Genomic DNA, 25,388 nt, shown 5'->3' with positions numbered 1-25,388 from the left:
ATTTTTCTTTGTTATTCTCCTGTTTTTCTTTTTGTAATTCTGTACTGTTTTCCTCTATCCTCTAGCTATCCAAACAGCCTTTCACTTCTAAGTACTACAGCTAGGTCTTCCCGTGAATCCCTTAATTTGGGAACAAACTTGATGTATATTTTAGCACAGTGTTACAGATTCTGACATATTTAGGTAGAAGCAATTGATAAGGTTAATCATCTGGGCTAAAGGAGTTAGGCAGGTGAAGTAAGTGAATGAAACCAGATTTAAAACAAATAGATGGGGAGGGGAGGGAGAGGAGAATCTGGCAGACTGGAGAGCACATGCCCTGCTACTCAGCCCCTGCTCATTTTTACCCTGTTGAGATGCAGGCCCTGGTTTGCCAGATCCTCTGCTTTTTGAAACACTGTACTGGCCAAACAAAACATGTCTAAACCAGCAGTCCGCCAGTTTATTACACGTGCTCTATGACTTTGCTACTCAAAATGTGGACCAGCATCATCAGCATCACCTCTTGGGAGCTTGTTAGTGCAGAACCTCAGGCCCCACTCCAGACCTGCTGAGTCAGAATCTGCATTTTAACAAGAAGCACTGCTCCATTTTTAATGAAAGAGGCTTCCTTTACCTCTAGGTTTATTTATTTATTTGTTTGTTTGCTTGTTTATTTATTTAGGCTGTGTTGGGTCTTCGTTGCTGCGCGCAGGCTTTCTCTAGTTGTGGCGAGTGGGAGCTACTCTTTCTTGCGGTGCGTGGGCTTCTCATCGCGGTGGCTTCTCTTGTTGCGGAGCACGGGCTCTAGGCGTGCGGGCTTCAGTAGTTGTGGCTCGTGGGCTTCAGTAGTTGTGGCTCGCAGGCTCTAGAGCACAGAATCAGCAGTTGTGGCGCATGGGCTTAGTTGCTCCATGGCATGTGGGATCTTCCCGGACCAGGGGACGAACCTGTGTCCCCAGATTTGGCAGGCAGATTCTTAACCATGGCGCCACCAGGGAAGTTCCAACCTCTAGGTTTATACTTCACTATGCTTCAGGAAAAAATTAAACCTCAAGGAAGAGCTTGTTAGTTTAAAAATAAATTTGATCATATGGAAGGGAAATAATTTGGGCCTTATTGATACTTTCATCATCCAGCAGTATGAGGTCTTCTGGTTGAAGAGTTGACACAATCTTGTGCCTTTGCTCTCTTCACTTTAACAATGGATATTTTTCCTACCTGGTCTTGGGAACTCGGAAGTGTATCACGCAAACCCTTGTAAAGTGGCCCTTCATGCTTTTGGAACTCACTATTGTGTCCTTCTCCCTCTAACAGTATTACCTCTTCCATATCTGAGCATATTTGAGCATCTGTTCTTGAATCTTCTTAACTTACCATCTCATATGAATAACTTGGTTTTGTTTTGAGAAGGTCAGTATTTATAGAGTGTCAAAAACAATATCAAAGCTGTTTGAAAGACAAGCATACATCTGCAAGTACTTAAAGCTTTACCTTGTGTTCCCTTCTTATCTTTTCCTTGGGTGTACATGTTATTTAGGTATGTTCAGTAGACATACAGTTTTGTGTCCCCGCCCCCCATAAACTTTCTAATGCTGCTACAATATAAATTACACTTAGGTTGTTTCTAGTCTTTTTACTCTGCTTTACTCAACATCTTTAGTTACCTTTTGTTATTTTATATTTTTCTTAAGACTGTATTTCTAGACACAAATTGAATTTACAGTCTGTTGTCGTTACTAGTTGTATAGTCACAGCGAACACTGAAATGGTGAATACTGAACCATTGCTCTTTGGGAATACATAGGGTTAGATACCTGCAAGGGATTCTCTGATCCCAACATTTTTATCAACTGATTAATACATAACCTTGGTTTTTAGAAGTTACTTCTGAGTAATTTGCTACTAATAATAGTTAAAATACTAAAACTTGTTAATTAATTACATGTATATATATTGGAGTTGGCCAAAAATGTCATTCTGGTTTTTCATAACATCTTACGGAAAAACCCGAACAAACTTTTTGGCCAACTCAATGTTAATATATTTAGGGTGATTTCAAGATTAGTCCTATAATACTGTTGTCAGCATTCTCCAATTGTATTCCAGTATATTTTGAGTTAGTGTGCCAAGAACTGCTTGTAACTCTGAGCTTTTATTTTATATGTACATGTGTTTATCCATTTTGCTTTAGTTGCTAATGGGTCTTAGTTTCCACTTAGTAGATTTAAGTTCGCCTTTTATCTTAAAATGTATAATATAAAAAGCTGATTTGGGAGTTTTCTTATTTTACTGTAATTCTTTAGGTGATATATCAGTTATGTGCATGCTCTGATACATCTGGTCCTACTATGAGATACTTGAGAACCAGCCAGGACTTCTTATTTTCTCAGTTGCAACATTTACCGTTTTCTAACAAAGGTAGGACATTATTTTCCCTTATTATTAAAACAAATCTGTAAAGTATGTGTTGAGTGATTTTAATTTCATAACAGTTGGGGGTAGCAGTTTTAGAATTTGTGGAATTCTTTTCTCATTTTATTACTTTGCTTCTGTGTTCTTTGGGTTGCTTTTTAATTTGTGCTTGAGAAACCTGATGTTTTAACTGCCAGCATAAAATTATTTTAAAATAGCCTGTTAAGGATGGAATTTGATCCTTTTACTAACAAATAAAATTTTAAAATTGTGATGAAGGGATAAGAAAATATTTAAGAAGATTTTGGAAATTCAGATTTTTTGAGTGAAATTGTTTCATAAAAATCTGTTTTACTTTTGTTTCTTGTGTATATATTGAAACCAATTCAGGTCTTGAAATGAAAAATAGAAAACTAATTACAATGGAAACTATAACTTTAGTTTATTGGCCTGATCAACACAGTTATCCCAGGCTACCTATGTTTTATAGGATTCTATTTTATATAATTTTCTTTTTGATCAAGTTATAAGTTTTCTGAGTTCATATTATATCCAGACAGTAGTGGTTTTATTGAGTTTTTTTAAAGTTTATTTTGCATCATCTTTATGTTTTAGGAAATCTAGGCTCACAAATTTCATAATAAATTTCCATTACTAGTAATTATCAGCTTCTATTTACTTTTTAGAGTATGGTATGAGAGACTTGGGAATTACCTAGTGGCAGAAAATTTTCACTTCATTTTCGTCATAAGTGTATTTTATTTTTAGCCCTAAGATTTTGTTTATAAGAAGGTTTTTGAGAAACCCTTTTTAATACCTAATTAGAGAAAAACAGTTAATATCTTGCCTATTATGCTTTCTACTTTTTAAAAATTGATCTAGCTTTGCTTGTAATCATTATTACTAGCAGTAGTAGTAGTGTTTGGTGAATTTAATATTTGTAAAACTGTCATAATTTAGGACTTCAAAGCCAGGCATATTGAAATAATATTGGATTCAAAAACTTCTATTGTATAAGAGATTCCCAGTCCTAATTATATATTAGACCAAATGTCCTTCATAATCTCAAGACATCATAAAATTATGCAATTTAGATTTATTTTAGTTTAAAAAAATATATTTGTTTTCTGAAATAAGAATCAAATTTTATGATAGTGTTTTTTTTTTAACAAGTTAAATATTTGAGAATTACTTGGGTTTTTATTTTCATGATTCAAGGATTTATTAAGTCATACATGCAAAACATACTGCTAATCGCATTAGCAAAAGATCAATGTAAAAACACTCCACCATTCTGCAACTGTCAGCTTAAACAGTTTTGTTCTAGTGGTTGAAAGGTCCAAGCTCATATTCTTGCCAATGGGTAAGTTGTGCAGAACTTCGTTAGCATGAGCACAGGATTGACAGAAGCTCACAGACCCCAAGGAACATCGTTGGGGCAAGGACAAGGAAGCGTGTGTGCACTCAGTGAGGCAAGCGGTGGGGGGTCAGTGTTATTAGTCCAGGTGCAGTGTCTTTGATCTGGCAAGGTTTACAGTTTAAGAATATCTAAAGTATTTTAAAAACTGTAAAGCTGCAACACATGATTTTTATACCTAGTTACTAGAAGACCAAGGAAAGCACTTATTGGCTTTGAATAAAGTAACATGAAAACAGGAATGCACTTTTACTAATCTACAAAAAAAAATTTTCTAATGCATATTCAGAAAGATTTTATAATACAAGGAGGCATATTGCTCATTAAGAAGGGGTTCTAGGGGCTTCCCTGGTGGCGCAGTGGTTAAGAGTCCACCTGCCAATGCAGGGGACACGGGTTCAAGCCCTGGTCTGGGAAGATCCCACATGCCACAGAGCAACTAAGTCTGTGCGCCACGACTACTGAGCCTGCACTCTAGAGCCCACAACTCTGGGCCCGCGTGCCTAGAGCCCGTGCTCCGCAACGGGAGAAGCCACTGCAATGAGAAGCCCACGCACCGCAACAAAGAGTAGCTCCCACTCGCCGCAACTATAGAAAGCCCGCGAGCAGCAATGAAGACCCAATGCAGCCAAAAATAAATAAATAAAATAAATAAATTTGTAAAAAAAAAAAGGGGGGGGTTCTATAAGAAAAGCACTTATTTACTAAGTTTGCAACTATGAGAATGACCAGGTCAAAGATGCATTAAATGCCCAATTTCAGGAGGGTTAGGCAGGTTTAAGGAAAAGGAAAAACTTAAGAAAACACTTACTGATAATACTGACCTTTCTTCATCATCTACTGCATTTGACAGAAATTAACCTTTTAAAACTTTTACCTGTGACACTTTTAATAGTTTAATTATTACGTAGACAATGTAGTGTAAATTTCCATATTTTGTTAAAATACTGTCTTCATCCTCTGATCACAAGTGTTCCACACACTCCACCCAGTGCACCCACGGCCAGAGCAGAATGCTTCATCAGAGGCAGCACGGTAGTAAGAGCTCTGTTCAAAATCTCACAAAAGCTAATACACTAATTTGTTCTAAAAAATCTCACTATGAAATCAAAAAGATTGATCCAAAGACCTGAGCTGTTACATTCATTCATTATGATGTAAAGTACAATGTTAGGTAGTGAACACAGACTGGTAAATCAGGATGCATTAAATGACAACGTTTCAGGAAGGAGGCTGTACTGCTCTTCACGTCTGAAACTCATTAGCGAGCGTCTGCATCTCCTGCCTCAGAAGCTACAGTCTCTTCCAAACAAAGGTCTTTAAACAGTTTAGTGGTTAGTGTTCTTAGCCCAGCAGTGCAACTTAGTTCACAAGGTATTTTGGCAACTCTTAATCTGAGCAAGAATAGGGGCTTTGAAAAATAAGGCTTTAAGGAAGCTTGTCATTTTAGGGCTAAACTTTAATAGAATGTGAAAGTTTGAACTCTTACACTTTAAACAAACAAAACCTGGAAATTACTGATTGGTTCAAAATGGTTTTATGGAAAAACTAATCTGTAACAAAAACCTGGCATTGAGTGCAAAGTCTCCACCGTTTGAGCAAAGCGTACAGAGGGTCCTGGGGGATGGGACAGGCAGGAGGGGCCCAGACATTCACAACAGCAGGCATTTTCTCTTTCTCTGCTTGACGGGAGATGGGCAGAGAACCGCCCAGATAGCTTCATCAAAAACTGTCTTGAGGCCTCGCTGCGTGAGCGCCGAGCACTCCCGGCATTTGATGGCACCGATCTCCTTGGCCATGGCCAAGGCCTGCGGGTAGGTGATGGGTGTCAGCTTCTTCTCCTTCAGTTTCTCAATCGTGTCTTTATCATCCCTCAGATCAAGTTTTGTCCCCACTAGGATGATAGGAGTGTTGGGACAGTGGTGTCACACTTCAGGGTACCACTTTGCATGAACATTTTCAAACGATGCAGGACTCACAAGAGAAAAGCAAATTAAGAATCCATCTGTTTGCGGATAGGATAGGGGACGTAATAGGTCATAATCATCTTGTCCACCTGTATCCCACAAGCCCAGATTCACCAGTTTTCCATCCGCCATAACATTGGCAGAATAGCTGTCAAAGACAGTGGGGTATACCCTCCAGGAAAGGCATTGGTCGTGTAACTGATGAGGAGGCAAGCTTTACCTACAGCGCTGTCTCCCGCCACCACACACTTGATGGCCTGCATATGGTATGGTAGACTCAGAATCCTCTACGTCTGTGTGAAATTATTCTGTTGACAGAAACTTGATTCTCTTATGTTCTTCAGTTGCTTTTGCTCACCTTTCATACACATACACTAGTTTATTTTTTCTCCCTTGGCCTCTGTTTTTTTTCCTTTTTTAATTTTCTAGAGTGATAAATTATTATGGTGCCGATTTTCATAAAATATTGACTATGTTACATGGGAAAATATCTGGTGAGTTATGGATTTTAGGTCTGTTCTGATCTTGTGTTATTATACTGGGAAACTAAACATTCATATTTCAATTCCAGAATATGAAATATCTATGCTGAACCAAATGTCATGGCTGATGAAGACTGCCTCGATAGAACTAAGGGTGACTTCTCTGAATCGCCAACGGTCACACACCCAGAGGCTCCTTCACCTCCTACTGGATGACATGCCAGTGAAACCGTACTCAGGTGAACATGGGTTGGCATTTGTATTATTATGCTGCTGACTGGTCTGTGTGAATGCAAGCACAAATCTGAATCTTATGGTTAGTATGTGATTGTAGGCCAAACAAGTTCTTTCTACCTTTAGAATTCTTTTCCCTTAAAACACAAAATCACCCATAATTGCAATTTTATTGTTGTTTGGAGCATTCACATTTTGCTGTATTCGTAGATACAGATACACAGTGGAGTTTGTCACACTGAGCCAGCATGACCCAAGATATTCTAATACGTATTTTACATGCAAATTAAGCATAAGCTTTTCTAATCATCTCACTGGCATGATTGGGTCCTGGCTCTTTTGAAGTTCTGATTATGCTCTCTACAATTGTGAAGTGGATCTCATAGAGACGGAAAGAATTAGATGAATGTTGTTGATAAGTCCTCATCATCTTTGCATTTTAATTATCCATTTGCAAGGGGCTCTTTGACCTAGAAACAGTGACATAGAAATAAAATACCTTGTGTTTGTTATTTCCAAATAAATTTTATGAGTGTGTTGTTCTTTTTCTGATCTGTTATTACTGATGCTCCAACAGATGGGGAAGGAGGAACAGAAGATGAAAATAGGTCTGTCTCTGGGTTCCTGCACTTTGATACTGCTACGAAAGGTAAAGCCCTTTGAATTTGTAATAAATTTGTAGATACATATATATTTAATTGCATAAAATTTCAAGAGGTAATTAATGCCTGTATCTGCAAATTCTGAACTGATGTAGAAAAGCTATATAAAGGATTGTTTGTCATCAAAAAAAATTTTTTTTATAACTAAGATGATAGGATGGGAAAACACTATTTTTGCAAATGAATGTACTAGAAATAAAATCCATTTTAGATTTCAACACAGTCTTCAATTTCCAGACTGATGTCCTTTCTGAACATAGCACTGTCTTTGAGGGTGAGCTGAGTACGGTGGTTAGCTCTTCTCTTCAGTGTCCCAAGTGAAATAGAACTACTTTTTATTATTTCTAGTACGTCGAAAAATTCTCAGTATTCTCGACTCCATTGACTTCAGTCAGGAGATCCCTGAGCCTTTGCAGTTGGATTTCTTTGATCGGGCCCAGATTGAACAAGTTATTGCTAACTGTGAACACAAGAATTTACGGGGACAGACAGTCTGCAATGTCAAGGTGAGTGTTGCTTTAGAGCATGTGCAGTATCAAGTGGTTCAGACTTTGAGTCGTTAAGGAAAAAATAACTTTTTATTTTCTGATAGAGATATTGGTTTATTGGACTGGTTTTCACTTTTCAAACAGGCAGGAAAGAAAACTGAATAGGCCACACAAATTTTGCCTCTATAAAAGGTTCCCTATCACCTTCCTCTTAGTAGTCATGCTACCCAGCTATAACAATGGAGTGGTTTTACCCATTTAACTCTCTACTAGGTAAATGGTAATCACCTCACTAGTAGGAAGAAGCTATCCTGTGCAGTTCCACTAACTTTCCTGCCACAGACGCTCTTTGGTGTCACTGTCTGGCATGTGAGGGATATACTGTTTTTGATTGACAGAAACGTGGACAGTGCCACTGTTAGATTATATATAAAGGTATCTGAAACTTTTCCATCTAGGGCAGTTTAGAGTAATTGCTAGGTTATTGTTCTACCAGTGTCTGAAGTGGTCTTATTTTTCTCTCATTTCTCAATTATATAGATTCTTCATAGAGTTCTTGTAGCCGAAGTAAATGCCCTTCAGGGTATGGCAGCCATAGGACAGAGACCTCTACTAATGGAGGTAAGCCCTGTTGAGTATATGTTAGTTTTAACCTTTTAACTACTTAACTACTTAAATTGCCAGTTAGAAGACAAAACAGTGAATTGACTTCTAGTTCATTATTAGTAAACTACTTAAAAGTTAAATTTTAATGGTATCTTTCACTTTTGACTTTGTGGCTGAAGTTAATGTCTGGATGCCAGAACAAATAACATCTTTTCTGCTAAGCTAGTTGAGGATTTTGTAACCTTTTCATATTGTGTAATAGAGTTCACTTGCTCCCTCTCAGCGAGGAAGGAGTCATTTGTCACCACAAATGGGGAGATACGGGTAAGAGAGCAGGTGGGAAGAACCACATTCATGGAAACACAGTTGGTGAGGAAAGAAATAAAAGACACATCAAGGAAACATGCCATTGAACTTGGGTTTTAGGGAACTCTAGTGTTCCGGAGTAAGTATAACTAGACAGTTGCAAGAAAAAAGAAGGTTGGGTTAAAAACTCATTTCCACCTACATCACCTCTGCCCTCTGCTTTACACACACACGCACATGTGCGTGCACACACACACACAGCCTTATTTATTATTTTTCATAGCTCTGGCCACCATTATAATGTGAAAAGTTATCTGCTGACTTGAAAGTATGTGGAAGGTTTCCGGAGTATTCTATAAATGTTTTCAGATTAACTGACAGTGTTAAAAATAGGAACCTGTCGGTTAAAAGACGTTATTTGCCTGTGTGTTAACCTTGCAATTCAATTTCTGCGGCTTTAGGAAATCAGCACTATACTTCAGTACGTGGTAGGAAGAAACAAATTGTTGCAGTGTCTTCATGCAAAACGGCATGCTCTGGAGTCATGGAGGCAGCTGGTAGAAATTATACTGACAGCTTGCCCTCAGGACCTCATTCAGGCAGAGGATCGACAACTGATTATTCGTGATATTTTACAAGATGTGCATGATAAGGTGACATGCTTCATAAGTTACTTTATACTGCCAAACGAATATTTATATCATTTAAACATATAGTTTGCCACTCCTTTTTTCCCATTTTCCATTTGGTGTAAATAGAGTTGTGCAATGCCAGTGTTAAGACTTTCCTTGAGAAAGGTATTAACTCTGTACAGTAATGGTTCTCAACCAGAGTGTGTATCAGAATTTTCTCGGAAGCTTTTTAAAAATCTACATGACACATCTTACCCTAGACCTACTGAATGGGAGACTCTAGTGGTGAGGCCATTATGTTAATTTCCATGAAAAACCTCTAGGGAATTCTGATAGGGCTCCCTTCTGGTTAAGAACACATTACCCAGCATTCTATTTAAATTTCCTTTTGTGTATTAGCTTTTACTGTCTTTGAACAATACAATTCCATTCTTATATTCTTATGGTAATTGAAAAGCTAAATGTATAAGACATGTTAATGACTGTAGCTGAAAGCAGGGTGCTCACTCTGATTTGTCTTTCTGCCTCAAGATCCTGGATGACGAAGCAGCACAGGAGTTAATGCCAGTGGTAGCAGGTGCTGTGTTCACCCTGACCGCTCACCTAAGCCAAGCCGTTCGCACAGAACAGAAGCAACCAGTAGTCTTGGGACCCGGAGAGGCTCATTATGCTTTTGTGCTTGATAACTCTTTCACCTCACCTCCGCCCGCAGAGAATGCAGTGGTGGGGTTTGCTTCTATTGGAGATTCTTCGCTTCATATCATATTGAAGAAACTGTTAGACTTCATTTTGAAGACAGGTTTTTTCATCTAAATTTTCTATAACTTACAACTTCTGTACTTGTTTTAACTTAATTTGAAAAAAGGTTTTTACGCTACTATATTTTCCTAGGTGGCGGATTCCAGCGAGTGAGGACACACCTGTATGGCTCTCTGCTTTATTACTTACAGATTGCCCAGAGACCGGATGAACCAGACACCTTAGAAGCAGGTAGAATTAGATTTCTGTCTTTTCTGTTTTTAGAAATTGGTTACTTTAAATTTAACAAAAAAAAAATCACCTTTTCATCTTTTGGCTCAACAAAGCTATAATAAATGAGTCTTTATGGAATCAAAGTGCTTGCTCCAAAGTCAAGGAAGAATGTTTAGTTTTCTAAAATTGTGACAATAGTGCAAAAGTAATGTAAACACAGACCCTCAAATACTACTTTAGCTTATATATTTTTGTAACTCCCACTCACCTCTGGTCCCATTGAACAATACATACAGTACATATCTTTTAAAATAGCTCTGTTATTCCATAGTATAGAAGTACCATTTGTTTAACCATTTGCCTTATTCATAAGTGTTTAAATTGTTTCTAATTTTTTACTATCACAAAAAAGCTGCATCTAATATTCTTTTATATGCCTATCTATTTCTCAAGAAGGATACTTCATGGTGGAATTTCCGTGTGAAAGAGGGTGCACATTTTTATTTTAATAGATTCTACCAAATGGCCTTCTACCAGTTTAAATTCTCATCAGTAGCATACATATGTCTTTTTGTACTAATGTGAAGTTTTTCTTGGATAAATTCCAAGGAGTAGAATTTCATGGTCAAAAGATCTGTGTACATCGGCAGGCGGACGCGCAACCACTGCGCCACCAGGGAAGCCCAATGAGTATTTTTTATTTTGTACACAGATTCTTTTTTTTTTATAAATTTATTTATCCTTTTTTTTTTTTTGGCTGTGCCGCTTAGCTTGTGGGATCTTAGTTCCCCAACCAGGGACTGAACCCAGGCCATTGGCAGGGAGAGCGTGGAGTCCTAACCACTGGACTGCGAAAGAATTCCCATATAGTTAGTATTTTTAAATAAGAGTTAATAATATGGATTCTTTCATCGCCAAATGTGAAAAATGTTTTTAACTATTCAGGAGACGAGCATATAATACTCTTTGCCAGAGTTACTCTGCTATTTAAGAACTTGTCACAAGTACCTTCTCCTAATGGGCTCCTTGTGCTTTCTGAGAACCTTAATGAGTATTTTTTATTTTGTACACAGATTCTTTCTTTTTTATAAATTTATTTATCTGTTTTTGGCTGCGTTGGGTCTTTGTTGCTGTGCGTGGGCTTTCTCTAGTTGCGGCAAGCGGGGGCTACTCTTTTTCGTGGTGTGTGGGCTTCTCATTGTGGTGGCTTCTCGTTGTGGAGCACGGGCTCTAGGCACGCGGGCTTCAGTGGTTGTGGCATGCAGGCTCTAGAGTGCAGGCTCAGTAGTTGTGGTTCACAGGTTTAGTTGTTCCGCGGCATGTGGTATCTTCCCGGACCAGGGCTCGAACCCGTGTCCCCTGCATTGGCAGGCGGATTCTTAACCACTGCACCACCAGGGAAGTACTGTACACAGATTCTTAAAAACCACTCTGTGTGTAAGACGTAGATTATCTCATATTATTCATTACTGGCTATATATTTTTGTATAATATCTCCCTTAGAATGTAATAACAGCCAAATGATGTATTTATAGGAATTTCCTACCAGCATAAATAATGCACAAAAATATTTTTAAGGTCGTTAAAAATAATAGTTCAGAGAAACTTTTTAAACAAATAGGAGCTTTTTTTAAGAGAGATAATCCGCCAACACACCTCCCCCATTTTCCTCTTGACTAAAAAAATTTTTTAACGTTGTATTTAGTTGAATTGGCAAAAATCACCACTTAACCACTAGATGGCGCTCTACAACGTGCTTTATAAGAAGTCATTATCAAGATGTGGTAAAAGCAGTGTGACCATAAAAGAAGATTCTACTTTTTTAAAAAAAATAATCTGTTATCTTTTTATTATTATTATTAATTTTTATTTTTCTTATTTTGGTTGTTCTGGGTCTTAGTTGTGGCTCGCCGGCTCCTTAGTTGTGGCATGCATGTGGGATCTTCCCGGACCGGGGCACGAACCCGTGTCCCCTGCATCGGCAGGCGGATTCTCAACCACTGCGCCACCAGGGAAGCCCTTCAGCATATTTTTAATCAGATTAATGTTTTCAATAAAAGTTTATAAAGCCAACCTATAAAGTTATGCTAACACCTCAGTGTAGAGGATATAGTGCATCCTCCTTAATTTTATTTCTGTGAGATTAGCCCTGCTTGAATATTTTGTTGTAATTTCAGTAAAGTGGATTATATTGCTTTTAAAACAGATTCATTTTTAACTTTCCATTTTCTAGGAGCTTATCATTCAACTTTAATTTATAGTTGATTGATATAGCTGTATGGAAGATGTCAGTTTGAATTCTTAATTTTAAAATTGTTTAAATTGTTGTAATTTTAAGCACTTTTATTATAAGTTTTTCTCATATGTTCTATTTTCTTCTAAACTGGCTTTTCTTTTTAAGTTTGACAAGTTAATGGTATTCGGTAGTATCTTTTATTTATAAATAAGAATTAGGAATTATAATAAGAATGAGGAATTTTCTGCTCTGCTCATAATTCTTCTGGGCTATTGCAACTTTTGATCAAGAATATTCCTGTTGTTCTTTGTTTATGAAACCATAATAGCCAATCATCTTTTAAAAAGAGAATTAGAAAAGATAATCTCTTGCCATTATTAAACTTTTTAGGATCCTATCATGAGATTTTCAGTTTTTATGGCCTAGGTGTTAGTATGATCTAGAATTATAGCACAAGTACACCTCTGATTTTAGTCATAAAGTAGTGGGACTAAAAGGATTTCATGGAGCATCTTGCCTGTTGTTAACTCCATTCTTGTGAATCCGACTCCAATAAGTGACTTAAAAATACAGTACCAGCTACAGGAATTCCCTGGCAGTCCAGTGGTTAGGACGCTGCACTTTCACTGCCGAGGGCGTGGGTTCCATCCCTGGTTGGGGAACTAAGATCCTGCATGCTGCGTGGTGTGGCCAAAAAATTAAAAAAAAAAAAATAAATAAAAATACCAGCTATAGCTATATATATGTGTGTAGTGGGTGCAGGCTTTATGCTTGATGTGGATTTAGATGTACATTTCTCACCACTTCTTTTATTTTTTTTTACAACCTGAGTCAGGTCCTAGAACCTTAGAACCTGACTAAAAATTCATAATCAGATATTTAAAAAATATCTTTTAGCTTTTATTTTTTTATTTAAAAGTAAATATTGATTATAGGAAATTTAGAACATACTAATAAAAGGAAAAGTCACACATTTTACCCTTCTAAGATAACTATCACGACATTTTGGTTATAGGCAGCCATCTTTTTTAATTGATTTAAATCTTCCCTTTTCTCTCTATTTAGTATTTTATCAGCTTTTCCTGCCTCATTAAGTAACATTTTAAATACCTGTATAGATTTTGCCACTTATGGATATACCGTATTTATTTAGCCCGCCCATTTTTGGACATTTAGATTATTTCCCCTTTTTACAGTACAAACAAACATCAGTAATCATTTGGTGGCTTGATTATTTTTAGTTGTTCCAGGAAGCAGGAAACATTAATTGGGTTCTTGCTTTCATAAAATCTTTTATCCTAGTAAATATGGCAATATATGTGTTTATAAAACAATAAGCCTTAAATTGGATGATATAGACCAGATGCCAGTAAGCTTTTTCTGTACAGGGCCAGATAATAACTAATTCAGGCTTTGCAAGCCATATGTTCTCTGTTGCAACTACTCAACTCTGCCATTATTGTGCAAAAGAAGCCAGAGACGTATGCTATGACGCATTAAAATTTTATTTACAAAAACAAGTGGGAGATCACATTTTGCCCACGAGCCTTAGTTTGCGAACCCCAAGTATAAATTACAAGTTTTATAAGAGTTAAGAAGAGAAAGGAAATCAAGAGTTTTGCTGGACTTTTCTGGTGGTGTTGCATTTATTTATTTATTTTTATTTTTTTGCGGTACACGGGCCTCTCACTGTTGTGGCCTCTCCCGTTGCGGAGCACAGGCTCCAGAGGCGCAGGCTCACGGGCCCAGCCGCTCCGCGGCATGTGGGATCTTACCGGACCGGGGCACAAACCTGTGTCCCCTGCATCGGCAGGCGGACTCTCAACCACTGCGCCACCAGGGAAGCCCCGTGGGGTTGCATTTACATAAGAATGTTTGAACTAAGGAATTCATGGCTAAAAAATGTTAAACCTATAAAGTAGTGGCTTTCAGACTTTTGTCCAAAGCCTTTATTCAGATAATTTTGTGGCAATCCTATGCATAAAACAGAAGAGGAGATGCCATAGCTCCTCAGGCTGGGTTCCTGAAAACCCACCCACCGTGGCACCCTGAGAGCATCTGGTGGCATCCCTGGAGCAAAGTTTCTAAACTTGCCTTTAAGCTGTCAATCAATCAGTAATTTTTTTTTTTTTTTTTCGGTATGCGGGCCTCTCACTGTTGTGGCCTCTCTCGTTGCGGAGCACAGGCTCCGGACGAGCCGCTCCGCGGCATGTGGGATCTTCCCGGACCGGGGCACGAGCCCGTGTCCCCTGCATCGGCAGGCGGACTCTCAACCACTGCGCCACCAGGGAAGCCCTCAATCAGTAATTAATATTTGAGCTTCTACTATGTGCTAGACACTGTACTAAATTCTGGAGCAACAGTGGTAGACAAGACAGAATCCCGTTGTTAATAAGCTTACATTCGATGTGAGGAGACAGAGATACAAGCATGGAAACTAAAAAATAACATAATTTGAGTAAATCTGATAAATAAGTACTGTGGAGAAGATAAAATAGTACTGTGATATATTGTGTGTGGGGTGGGAGGAGGAGGGAAGCTGGATGTAGTTGAGGAAGTGATATTTGATAGAGGCTGGAATGATGAAGAGGAGGCAGTCATGCTAAGATCTGGGGAAGAATATAAAGAACAACTAGTCCGAAGATCCTGAGACTGAAGGAAGTGCTGAATTTGAGGGCTAGTGTGGCGGCAGCGTTGGGGTGGAGGTGGAGAGTGGAGGGAGGTGAAATAGAAGTAGATGGGACCACGTGACCGAAGTAAGTGACACGGTTGAGAAAATTAATAATCTCATACCCTGCTTTGACACTATTGGAAATTAAATATGACAAATAAAATCAAAGTAGTGGTAAAGATATTTTAGGGGAAAAATATTAAAACTCTGAAGGTTTGACTGCTGCAAACTTTATAATGGAATATAGGCCACATTGTGTGTTACTTTTATTTTTCATGGTTAAACCTGCTTTGTTTTGTCCTCCATTCTGATCACCCTGTCTTGAGAATCTTTCCTCAGTTTAAAAACTGCTCCCATTGACATATATACACTACCGAATGTAAAATAATTAGCTAGTGGGAAGCAGCCACATAGCACAGGGAGATCAGCTCGGTGCTTTGTGACCACCTAGAGGGGTGGGATAAGGTGGGTGGGAGGGAGACGCAAGAGGGAGGGGATATGGGAATATATGTATATGTATAGCTGATTCACTTTGTTATAAAGCAGAAACCAACACACCATTTGTAAAGCAATTATACTCCAATAAAGATGTTAAAAAAAAAAACTGCTACCATGTACTAGTTGGGGAAAAGTCATAAGATTAGTTTCAAATACAGATTATTGCTTTATGTAGTGTATTTATGAAACTTTTCTAAAAGGTTTACAGGAATCTATGTAAAGCATATGATCCTATCTTTAATTATCAGTGTTCCTTGAATTAAATTAAATTTAATTAATTTAAATTATCTTCATAATGAGTATACCTTTTCTTTTTAATAAATATTTCTTTATTTTTTATTTATTTTTTTAACATCTTTATTGGGGTATAATTGCTTTACAATGGTGTGTTAGTTTCTGCTTTACAACAGAGTGAATCAGCTATACATATACATATATCCCCCTATCTCCTCCCTCTTGCATCTCCCTCCCACCCTCCTTATCCCACCCCTCTAGGTGGTCACAAACCACCTAGCTGATCTCCCTGTGCCATGCGGCTGCTTCCCACTAGCTATCCACCCTGCGTTTGGTAGTGTATATATGTCCATGAAATAAATATTTCAATTAAAAAATATAAAAGAATAAAATATCTGTTTTTTGGAAGCAGATCTTTGTCTACTTTGTACCTGCTCCTTTGTAGCCAAATTCTCATAGATCTCAATAAAAGATAAAACCATATTGATTAGTGGAGTAAATACAGGAATGTTTCTCCTGGGGTTTCATAATTCATTTTGATTTCTTTAAGGATAGTTTATCCTTTTCCAAATACCATTGTTATCTCAGTGTACATGCATGGAATAGTGCATTGTGTTCTTAAAGTTTACCTGCCTAGACTCATTGGTTGATGGGTCTTTGTGCGCAGTCAATAATGGAAGGATTTTTCTGTTGTCGTCATGTATGAAGTGTAATTACTCAGTTACCAAACTGCTTTTTGCTGGAGTGTTTTATATGTCTTCTATTGTAACCCTTTAGCCAAGAAAACCATGTGGGAAAGGCTGACCGCCCCCGAAGATGTGTTTAGTAAATTACAGCGAGAAAACATAGCCATCATTGAGAGCTATGGTGCTGCCCTTATGGAAGTGGTCTGTCGAGATGCTTGTGATGGTCATGAGATTGGAAGGGTACAGTAACTCCTGCTTAGTATTATAATTGGATAGATATTTTGACTTATTAAGGCATAAACTGGATCAGCTTTTCAAATGTATGTTATATATTGGGAATTATTTTCTGTTATATATTGGGAATTATTTTCTGTAATATATTTTAGTGAATTTTCTTATTTACTATAATTTGGAATTTCTCTTTTGTTCATTCATATGTTTTGTTTACCTACGTTCAGAATCCTTTATTAGTTCAGACTGTACCCTCAGAGTAATCTTTTTGCTAATTTTGAGATTTGCCTTACATTGGTAGAAATTAACCAGCAGAGATGCTGGTTAATCAAGATCTTGGCATAAGAGAATGCTGGATACGTAGCTTTTATACTGAATGTATCTTTCTCTGCTTTTTCAAGGAGTATTTGCATTTATATATCTTTAAAATATTATGTCATACTGGTGATAATACAGTGAGAAGATAATTCCCTGCTGGTGGAAAATTACATAGCATTTGCATCATGTAGTACGCTCTCAATTATGTTAAAAAAAATATTTGGGAAGACATAGAACAAAGTAATCTGTGTTTATCAGATAATGTATTTTCTGTATAGTTTTCTGTTTTCTTACAAGGAACATGTGAAACTTTACAATTAGTCGGGGGAAAAGCTATTTTTAAAAATCCCTTTCCTCCAGCAAGTAATGTTTAGATTTTGCTAAAATATATTTAATGCCATTATTTTAATGTGTTAGGTTTTGTTTCAGAAATATAACTTTACCCTGAAATTTTTTCTTTTATTAATAAATCAAGATTCTGGATACATACATACATTTTTCTCAAAAAAAAAAAAAAAAGAGAGAGAGAATTGTACTGCAGGCAACCATTCTCCTTGTAAGAAAACTTTTAAACATTTCCAGGTAAAGGGAGTTACTGTTGTTGATTTTGGTAGCCATCTCCACATTTTGGATTTTGATCTGTTCTTCCGTCAGATGCTGTCACTGGCTCTACTTGATCGGATTGTCTCCGTAGATAAGCAGCAGCAGTGGCTTCTGTATCTTTCTAACAGTGGCTATTTGAAGGTGCTTGTGGACAGCTTGGTAGAAGATGACCGTACTTTGCAGAGCTTACTCACCCCACAGCCTCCCCTTTTAAAAGCCCTTTATACTTACGAATCCAAAATGGTAAGGTTTTATATTCACTTGAAGTTAGATCAACAGGTCATTTCCTCTTGGGGTTAAGGATATATTAAAGAAAATTAACGTGGCCTACATTTTGCATGTTTCTATCAAACAAACTGTAATCATTTCTAAGGAGTTTTAAATTTGGGAACATGTGCTAGAACTGTATCTTCTGAGCATGCCAAAGTTGAGTTGAAATGATCCTAAGAGGGTTAGTTGGGTACTGAGACTGCTGCTTACTCATTTCGATTGCTGGTGGTGGCAAAGCAACATGACACCCAGTGGTCTATGAGGAGAAGAGTGAGAAAAAATATCCTTCCACAATGAAAGTCAGACTGTTAGTTGCCTGTTGAAATTCCAATGTAGATGTGCTGGTTCTACTTTAAACACAGGATTTTTCAATACAGTATATATAATTCATTTCCTTTCCTCCAAATCTGTTTTAATTTCTGTTTCCTCCTGCTTAAAAATACCACAAATGTCACAATAAGAGAAGCACTAAAGTCTTAGATTCTTCATTAATTCTGTTTTCCCTCCCTTCATTTATTCAACAAGTATTTATTAAATATCTGTTACATGCCAGGTATGGCACTAGGTAGTAGAGATACAGCTGTGAGCAAAACAATCTTCCCTGCCCTCCATAAGCCCACATGATGATTTAGTTGAATGCTTAATCCATGCAAGGCGTATGTAGCACTTCAGATACGCTGTGCCATTTACTCCTCATAAAAATCCTATGGTTAAGGTGGTATAATATGCCCCTTCCTAGTTAGCTCAGAATTTCTCTTCACCAATGATTACAGATCAGAAATGTGCTATGAGAAAGTCTCATTTTAATGTGAGACCCTTGGCTATGATCTCCGTACTGATGATTTTTGTTTCATAACTTCTTAGGCATTTCTCACAAGAGTGGCCAAGATACAACAGGGCGCTTTAGAGCTGCTGAGATCTGGGGTGATTGTGAGGCTGGCACAATGCCAAGTCTATGACATGCGCCCAGAAATGGACCCACAGGGGTAAGCATCCATATCAATTTCTTTTTTTTTTTTTTTATGGTTTTTAAAAAAATTTTTAAATTTTATTTTATTTATTTTTTTATACAGCAGGTTCTTATTAGTCATCTATTTCATACACATCAGTGTATACATGTCAATCCCAATTGCCCAATTCATCACACCACCATCCCCACCCCCCCACCGCTTTTTTTAAAGTTACCAGTAAAGGATTATTAAGGAAAAAGAAATTTCAGGGGTTTCCCTGGTGGCGCAGTGGTTGAGAGTCTGCCTGCCGATGCAGGGGACGTGCGTTCGTGTCCCGGTCTGGGAAGATCCCACATGCCGCAGAGCGGCTGGGCCCGTGAGCCATGGCTGCTGGGCCTGTGCGTCCGGAGCCTGTGCTCCGCAAAGGGAGAGGCCACAACAGTGAGAGGCCCACGTACTGCAAAAAAAAAAAAAAAATTTCAAACATAATTTTGCCGTTTATAATTCTGTTGGAGCAGTACTCTCATCTTGATGGTTTTGTTTGGTCATATACCCCTGCCATTAACTAATAAACGAAAGTTGCTAATAAGGGTAAAAGTGGGTAGGGACCTAATGCTTTCCATTTTAGAGCAGTAACGTAAGAGGGAAATGGGAGAGCATTTTGTTAGACGTTTTTCTTCCCAACTTTATTGTTCTGTTTAGTAGAAGTACGTGTTTTCAGTTATACTGGTCTTTTAAAGTACTGTAATGAAATTATAATTTGTTGTGGATTTTCTTTTCTTGATGACTTGAATAGTATTTTATATTTTTCTCATTTTAACATTTTACCAACTGCTTGCTAATTTGAAACCTTCAAGTGAAATTATTTTAAGTTTCAAACTTTCTAGCAGATTTCTCAGTTGAGTTTGAATATGAATTTTTTCTTTTTTTGTCTACATGGCTGCAGCATTGTTAGGGCCTATAGCATACCCTCCTACTGTTAAATAACATTTAGGTCAGTTTGAGTAATTTTCCTCAAAAGATCCATTGCCAAATTGTATGTTTGAGTTTTTCAGGCTTAACTATAGAAATATTTTACTTCTAGAAAAGAAATTTTTTTAAATATAACTTTCTAAGGTTTTAAACACGAGAGTTATTACTTTCACCTAGGTGAAGAGGATTGAGTAAATTGTATTCCTCAGTTCATACACGTTATTATTGCCTGTCTTTGGAAAGCCTTTCTGTTATTTCTTTTTATTTCCATATTCTGCTTTCATTCTCTTCTCTTCAACAGGCAACCATTTGTTTGGTTCAAAAATTTAAATAGAAATATTTACAATAAATAATAGTTTATTAATACAATGTTCTGAGACCTAATCTTAAAGGTTAAGTGATTTTACAATCTCATTTTAATTTTTAAAATCTTGTTTTATTTTACATAATGGACAATGTAGATTCATTTTTGGCTTTGGGTGTACAAGAGGGAAATTTCGGGAGAGTAACTTTTGTTTCTGTCTGTTTCTCACACATAGTCTCTGTGGCCCAAGGGAACATTTAGAGTAGAATAAGTATGTTTGGGGAATTTTAGCACTGTCTTTTCAAATTTATACAATTATTCTTTTTTTTTTTTTTTTTTTTTTTTTTTTTGTGGTATGCGGGCCTCCCTCTGTTGTGGCCTCTCCTGTTGCGGAGCACAGGCTCCGGACGCGCAGGCCCAGCGGCCATGGCTCACGGGCCCAGCCGCTCCGCGGCATGTGGGATCCTCCCAGACCCGGGCGCGAACCCGGTTCCCCTGCATCAGCAGGCGGACGCGCAACCACTGCGCCACCAGGGAAGCCCTACAATTATTCTTTACGAAGATTTTTAAAAATTCAGGTAACTGTTCTCACTAGCTGTACCTCTGGTATACAGAGTCCTCATTAGTAGCTTCACATCTTAATTAGCCACCTGTGATTGTTTGCCATGGAGATGGTCGGGGACTGTTTTAACTGTTGGACTGTTGCTCTCTCCTTGTTCACTGGATGCAAATCAAGCATGTTTGGCCTGAGAGATGCCCCAGTGTTCATCCCTACACCAGTGGACCGGTACCGCCAGATTCTGCTTCCAGCCCTCCGCTTGTGCCAGGTCATCCTCACGTCTAGTATGGCCCAGCACTTGCAGGCAGCAGGGCAGGTAAGAGGAATCCTTAGTGTAGAAATCATCAAGTGCAAAATCTTTATTTTACAAATGCAGAAGCCCTAGGCATAGAACGCTTAACGTGAATTTACCTTAATTGTTCTGTTTGTGGCAGAGCTGGGTATTGAAAATAGACCCCTTGCACTTTGCTCTGAACTTTATTGGTCTGTTTTTGTACTCTTGTTTGAATGAAACACCACAGCTAATTAATAGAATAGTGAGATAGAAGGCAAGAGATATAAATTTGTTGTTCTGCAAAAGGAAGCAGTTATTGTGATAGAAATAAGCTGGCTTCTAAAATGTAGTTTAACCAGGTATTTATCAGAGAATGCTGTTCCTTTATTAGACCTTGCAGAAACTACAAAAAATAGATGATGATGCCACATTTAGTTGTGATATTTAAAGAATGAGTAATTTAAATAAGTGAGTTTCTAATAAAATATTTTTCCTTCAAACACCATAAATTAGTTTTATTTTCATTGCTTTTCAGTGAAATCTTCAAAAATATGTTTGTTTCTTAGACTAATAATGCAATATACAATTTAACCTTTCACTGATTAATTAGGCTTATCACTAAGAATCTGCAGTTTTTTATTGTGTTGCTCTATTATTATGATACCCTCAGGAATTAGGACACATCCTAATAATTTATGGTGATTTTATCTGCTTTCCCTGCTGTCAGTCTTCAGGCATACCTTCCCAAGATAGAATGCTGCTGTTTCTAGTGTGGTACCTGATTTTATATTGCATTAGTCTAAGTGACATTCTGCCCCTTTCATATGCGGCCTTTGAGTCAGTTCTTTAACACTCAAAAACTTTTTCTTCTACTTTCTCGAGATTAAGGTTTTTTAGTAGAAGTGGGACATTGTGATACAAGGCCAGTCTTATACCGAGCGTAGCAGAATTACCTGAGTAGCTTCTTTAAAAAATACGGATTACTGAGTTTCATGTCCAACAATGATGGGCTGAGGCCAGGAATCTGTATTAAAAAATAAAAGGGGCACAGTTCTGAGAGATTCAAATGTTCAGCCAGTTGTGGTGTAGTCCCTGCCTTCAGGGCATCTATAATCTAGTTAAGAAGATGTTTGAATGTGAAAATGAGTAGAGTCTTCTATGATGGTACACTGTAAAATGCTAAGGTGAAAGGGCAGAGTTTAGAGGTCAAGATTTGTATCTCATTTATTTTCATCATATCAAAAGGAGAGTTAGACAAAAGCTTTTATGTGATTGTCCCCATGTCACACTAGTCAGACTTTCACAGAGCAAACTTGAATTCAGTAAGTCATTTTTTAAAAATAAGTTTTATTTATTTATTTATTTTTGGCTGCATTGGGTCGTCGTTGCTGCGCGCGGGCTTTCTCTAGTTGTGGCGAGCGGGGGCTACTCTTTGTTTTTGCGGTGTGTGGGCTTCTCATTGCAGTGGCTTCTTGTTGCAGAGCACAGGCTCTAGGCGCATGGGCTTCAGCAGTTGTGGCACGTGGACTCAGTAGTTGTGGCTTGTGGGCTCTAGAGCGCAGGCTCAGTAGTTGTGGCGCACGGGCTTAGTTGCTCTGTGGCATGTGGGATCTTCCTGGACCAGGGCTCGAACCCGTGTCCTCTGCATTGGCAGACGGATTCTTAACTACTGAGTCACCAGGGAAGTCCCAGTAAGTTATTTTTGTACACACTCATTTTAAATTCATGTTCTAGTTCCATTTAGACAAAAATAAAAAAAATAGGGGTCAAATAATAGTTTTCATACAGTAGTTCCAAGTTATATTATACTCTTCTATAGTAGCTTCTAAGTGTATTAATCTCTAAACTTTGAAATAATCCTTATCTTTAGCTTTCTTATGAAATTTAGTTAGATGTTTGCTTCTTGAAGAAATAAACTACGTAAATGCAAAAGACAACTGCTTATCTAATATTCTTCATTACATTAAATTACTTGCTTCAATGTTATTAAACAGATGGATATAAATTTATAATACAATTTTCTACTCTTCCACCTCTGTTTTTCCATTTCCTCTCCTTTTCTTCGTCTTAGGTGTTGCAGTTTCTCATTTCTCATTCTGATACCATACAAGCAATTCTGCGCTGTCAGGATGTTAGTGCTGGGTCTTTGCAGGAATTGGCTCTGCTGACAGGAATTATAAGTAAAGCAGCACTTCCTGGTGAGTTGATTATGTTGAATGGATTTTTACCAGTGTCTTACAGACTGACATACACTTAATAGAATGAGGTTATTATTACTTTGCAGCTATGTATGACTTACTTGAGACTGGAACTAACAGAGTTAACTGCCTTTTAAAAAAAAATTTTATTTAGTTATTTTATTTTTGGCTGCGTCGGGTCTTAGTCGCGGCACGCGGGATCTTTGTTGCGGTACGTGGGATCCTCTGCTGCGGCACGCGGGCTTAGTTGCCCCGCGGCATGTGGGATCTTAGTTCCCCGACCAGGGACTGAAGCTGCGTCCCCTGCATCGGAAGGTGGATTTTTAACCACTGGACCACTAGGGGAAGTCCCCTTAACTGCCTTTATTTGAAGTAATATGTTTATAAAAGTGATATATGGTCAGTATAAAAAATTCAAAAAGTTTAAGAAAATAATTAACGCTCAAATCCCACTATCTAGAAATTATCAAATGTTAACATTGATAAGTAGCTTTTCAAACACTGCTCTATGTATATGTATGTATTGGTGGGGGGGAGGGGTGGTGGAGAGAAACAGACATACAGAGGTAATTTATGAGAATGGGATACCTTTTACATTCAGTTTTAGAAAACAACTATTTAATTTTATGTGAACTTTACAGATTAAAAACTAATTGAAGAGAAACTGAAGACATTGATGAATTCTAGACAAATGTTTCTTTACTACAAGTGTACAAGAGATATTAGTTCTTAAAAGATCACTATGATTAAGAAGAAAAAAGGATTATGATAAATTACTAAGATATTTTGGTCATTAAAAAATTTTTTTTTTACTACATATAAATTTTAGACAGAATCAACTAACTCCTGAGGTGAAAGATGAAGTAATGAGTTATTTTACACTTCTTCTTCCACCCTCATGTTGTTTGCTTGTATTATTTTTACTTTGTCAAGTAAATATCATTTATATTCAGTCCTGCAACCATAATAACTTCAGCTATTTAGTTTTACTTGTATATTTACATGGATTCACAGAAAAACACCAGTTTTTTTTTTTTCCTCCTATAGCTTCACCATTTTTGAGTTCTTTCTTTTGATTTATCTCTTGGTGTTTTTAATTCGTATTGAGGTCCCCTCCCCTAAGAAAAAGTATATAATCTTCCCTGAACTCTCTAATGTTTACAAACATCTAAAGGTTGCCTTTATTCTTGAATGACAGCATGGCCTACTATTAATAATAATGTCATATTTTTTACAAATGAGGAAACTGAGGCACAGAGAGGTTAACTTGTCCAAAGTCACACAAATAATACTGTAGGGTTTTTCATGCAGCGTGGCTTCTGAGTCTGTGTGCTTAGCTACTAGCCTATACTACCTCCATCTTTATATGGCTGTGGAGAAGTCTGAGGCCAACTTCTGATTCTGCCCCAGCACCCGCAATATTTTTTCCTCTCTGGCATGCCTCAGTGCCTGAGCCCTTTGTGTTGGGAGAAGGAGAGAGTTTGGCAGGGCGGAGTGCAGTGCATATTAAGGTACTTAGAGCCTGTGCTCATTCTGAGGAGATCCCAGGGTCAACTCCACCCAGCCTTGGAGTGTCTTAGTCCTGTGTGCTTATTATGTTCATTTCCCCACTTCATTCCAGTGTCCTGAGATGATACCAAGACAGGCCACCCTTCTTGCCTTTACTAAGGTCCCATAGTGCTATGTAGTGGTTCTTCTCCAAATGGTTTTTACCTTGATTTCTCCTAATTACTAGTTCTCCTAATTACTTAATTTACTTAATCACCCGAATGTGCTTCTTCGCAAATTTCGGGGTCTTCATGAGAATTTGCAAGAGTTTGTTGGCTTATCTTCTTTTCTCTGTACTGCTTCTGAGGGGTGGGATGAGGGTCATGAGTTGAATTATGCTACTTACTCCCCGGGAATTTTCTTCATCTCCCTTTTTTTTTTTTCCTTAACCACCACCATGCTTTAGTATTTATGGTGTAAGTTGGCCCCCTTCCCTTTTTGGTGAATTTCATTTATTTGTAGGTTGATTATAGAAGGGACATTCTATCATACTACTTCATTCTGCCATCTTAATCCAGAAGTCCTGAGTTAGTACAGAGAGAATTTACCTTTTATCAGATCCTCTGGCAAGGTGATTTTATTGATGAATTTTCCTTTCGTTACTTTTTTTTTTTTTTGCGCTATGCGGGCCTCTCACTCTTGTGGCCTCTCCCGTTGCGGGGCACAGGCTCCGGGC

The 25,388-nt window shown here is 37.7% G+C and overlaps 1 protein-coding gene and 1 pseudogene across 3 annotated transcripts in view; one reads left to right on the top strand and one right to left on the bottom strand.

Moving 5' to 3' along the window:
* NUP205 (nucleoporin 205) overlaps nt 1–25,388 on the top strand; it is an 87,717-nt gene that overhangs the window by 45,561 nt on the left and 16,768 nt on the right. For all 3 annotated transcript variants that reach the window (XM_055084817.1, XM_007118629.4, XM_007118630.4), the window contains 13 exons: nt 2,286–2,400; nt 6,350–6,499; nt 7,072–7,143; nt 7,505–7,662; nt 8,185–8,265; nt 9,018–9,209; nt 9,720–9,987; nt 10,080–10,178; nt 16,577–16,725; nt 17,689–17,880; nt 18,772–18,893; nt 20,870–21,008; nt 23,038–23,164. In XM_055084817.1, coding sequence (XP_054940792.1) covers nt 2,286–2,400; nt 6,350–6,499; nt 7,072–7,143; nt 7,505–7,662; nt 8,185–8,265; nt 9,018–9,209; nt 9,720–9,987; nt 10,080–10,178; nt 16,577–16,725; nt 17,689–17,880; nt 18,772–18,893; nt 20,870–21,008; nt 23,038–23,164 — 1,864 coding nt within the window. The remainder of the gene's footprint in view (nt 1–2,285; nt 2,401–6,349; nt 6,500–7,071; nt 7,144–7,504; nt 7,663–8,184; nt 8,266–9,017; nt 9,210–9,719; nt 9,988–10,079; nt 10,179–16,576; nt 16,726–17,688; nt 17,881–18,771; nt 18,894–20,869; nt 21,009–23,037; nt 23,165–25,388) is intronic.
* LOC102987054 (ras-related C3 botulinum toxin substrate 1-like) lies at nt 5,464–6,041 on the bottom strand (annotated as a pseudogene).

This window comes from Physeter macrocephalus, chromosome 5, assembly GCF_002837175.3.
Source record: "Physeter macrocephalus isolate SW-GA chromosome 5, ASM283717v5, whole genome shotgun sequence".
NCBI classification, from domain to species: domain Eukaryota; kingdom Metazoa; phylum Chordata; class Mammalia; order Artiodactyla; family Physeteridae; genus Physeter; species Physeter macrocephalus.
The sequence above is the reverse complement of the archived record's forward strand: the minus strand, read 5'-3'. Positions and strand labels throughout refer to the sequence as shown.